At 48.4% G+C, this 2108-nt stretch overlaps 1 protein-coding gene across 3 annotated transcripts in view; it reads right to left on the minus strand.

Moving 5' to 3' along the window:
• The window catches only part of IGF2BP1 (insulin-like growth factor 2 mRNA binding protein 1), a 57935-nt gene that overhangs the window by 22613 nt on the left and 33214 nt on the right, over positions 1 to 2108 (minus strand). For all 3 annotated transcript variants that reach the window (XM_011999318.1, XM_011999317.1, XM_011999316.1), the window contains exon 5: positions 1141 to 1204. In XM_011999318.1, the coding sequence (XP_011854708.1) occupies positions 1141 to 1204 (64 nt within the window). The remainder of the gene's footprint in view (positions 1 to 1140; positions 1205 to 2108) is intronic.

Genomic DNA, 2108 nt, shown 5'->3' on the forward strand with positions numbered 1-2108 from the left:
TGAGGTGGCTCAAGCTTATAATCCCAGCACTCTGGGAGGCCATGGCAGGCAGATCACTTGAGCCCAGGAGTTTGAGACCAGCCTGGGCAACATGGTGAAACCTCGTTTCTACAAAAAATACAAAAATGAACCAGGCATAATGGTGTATGTCTGTAGTCCCACCTACTTGGCAGGCTGAGGTGGGAGGATTGCTTGAGCCCAGGAGGTTGAGGTTGCAGTGAGCTGATATCATGCCACTAAATTCCAGCCTGGGTGGCAGAGTGAGACTTGTCTCCAAAAAACAAGAACAAGGCAACAGTAGGCAGGAGAGAATGAGCAACTGTTGACATGAGCTTTAAAGCCAAACCCTGGTGGCCACAAGGGGCAGTAGGAACCTCTAGAAAATTCTGAGCCCAGGAGGTATCTAAAAGAAAATGGTAGGTATTTTAATAACAGGTAGGATTTTACAAAGTATTATTAGATTGGAGAAGGCGGCATGTTGAAGAAGCAAGAAAGCCCAAAGCGAAATATGGCAAAAGCCTATAACAGGCTCAGATATTAATATGAGCAATGTGTAAAATGTGTAGTCTGTCTGTAACAGCCAGTGAGAAGCATAATTGCTCAACCAAAGGGCTAGGAGCTAAAATTGTGGGTACGATGGGACTAAAAGGACCCCAAAACTATCACCAGCTAGGTTCACGATCATCACTGCAATAAAATGTCCCAGCATCCCAAGGTTGAGGAATCTTTTTGGAACCCCGAAGTTCCCCTTCATTATCACTAGATGGCGCCAAGAACACAACAAAGGACTCTAAGGTCCCAGAGCAACCAGAAATCTATCAGCGGGGAGGGGACATTTTCTCTGCAAGGAATTTCCCACTTCTCTGGGAGGGCTTTGGGTCCCTTCCTTCTATATATTTTTGCTATCGATCTTGATGTTTCTGAGCCTTTGAGATCCCTGAAACAACGGACATGAAGGAGACCCCCTGAAGAAACCTTTTATGCAAGACTCTCGGTTTGGCTTGGGCTAATAACAGAACCCTGGATGGGGACCCCAGCCTGCCTAGACCCCCTGAGGAAAAAAGTGAGACCAGGCTCACACCACCCCCCTCAGAGCGCCCCCCCGCAACCGCCCCCAGCCCCACTTTCCAACCCACTCACTGCCTGGTCTGCTCCCGGTTGGAATAGGTGACATTCACCACTGCCGTCTCACTCTCAGTGTTCACTGCAGAGAAAAGAGAGGACAGCGTCAGAGCAGGGAAATCTGGAGGCCCAACCAATGAATCTCCAACTCCAGCTTTCCACATTTTGAGATCAAGAAGACATCTGGCAGGCCAGGCGCAGTGGATCACGCCTGCAAATCCTAGCACCTTGGGAGGGCGAGGCTGGCGGATCACTTGAGCCCAGGAGATCAGCCTGGCCAACACAGTGAAACTCTGTCTCTACTAAAAAATACAAAAATTAGCTGGGCATAGTGGCACACGCCTGTAGTCCCAGCTACTGGGGAGGCTGAGGCAGGAGAACTGCTTGAATCACTTGAACCTGGGAAGCAGAGGTTGAAGTGAGGTGAGATCGTGCCACTGCACTCTGAACCTGGGCAAGAGGAAGATTCCACCTCAAAAAGAAAAAAAAAAAAAAAAAGACATCTGGCAGATACTCCAACTTGAATAAAAAGGCAAAAAAAAAAAAATTTCCCCTTTCAAGGGAGCTACTTGAAAATTCAAATTTACCAGGCAGGGCATGGTAGCTCGTGCCTGTAATCCCAGGACTTTGGGAGGCAGAGGCAGGTGGATCACTTGAGCTTGAGAGACCAGCCTGGTCAACATGGCAAAACCCTATTGCTAACAAAAAACACAAAAATTAACCGGGCGTGGTGCTGCACCCTTGTAGTCCCAGCTACTCAGGAGGCTGAGGTGGGAAGATCACTTGAACCCAGGAGGCAGAGGTTGCAATGAGCCAAGATTGTGCCGCTGCACTCCAGCCTGGGTGACGGAGTGAGACCCAGTCTCAAAAACACAAAGAAAGAAAGAAAATTCAAATTTACCTTCTTGCTTTTTGTAATTTGCTCAGTCGGTTCCCAAGAGAGTAGATACACAAATGGGTGTAGCCGCCCTATCAGCAGTTGTACA

Source organism: Mandrillus leucophaeus, unplaced genomic scaffold (assembly GCF_000951045.1).
Source record: "Mandrillus leucophaeus isolate KB7577 unplaced genomic scaffold, Mleu.le_1.0 Scaffold59, whole genome shotgun sequence".
Classification (NCBI taxonomy): Eukaryota; Metazoa; Chordata; class Mammalia; order Primates; family Cercopithecidae; genus Mandrillus; species Mandrillus leucophaeus.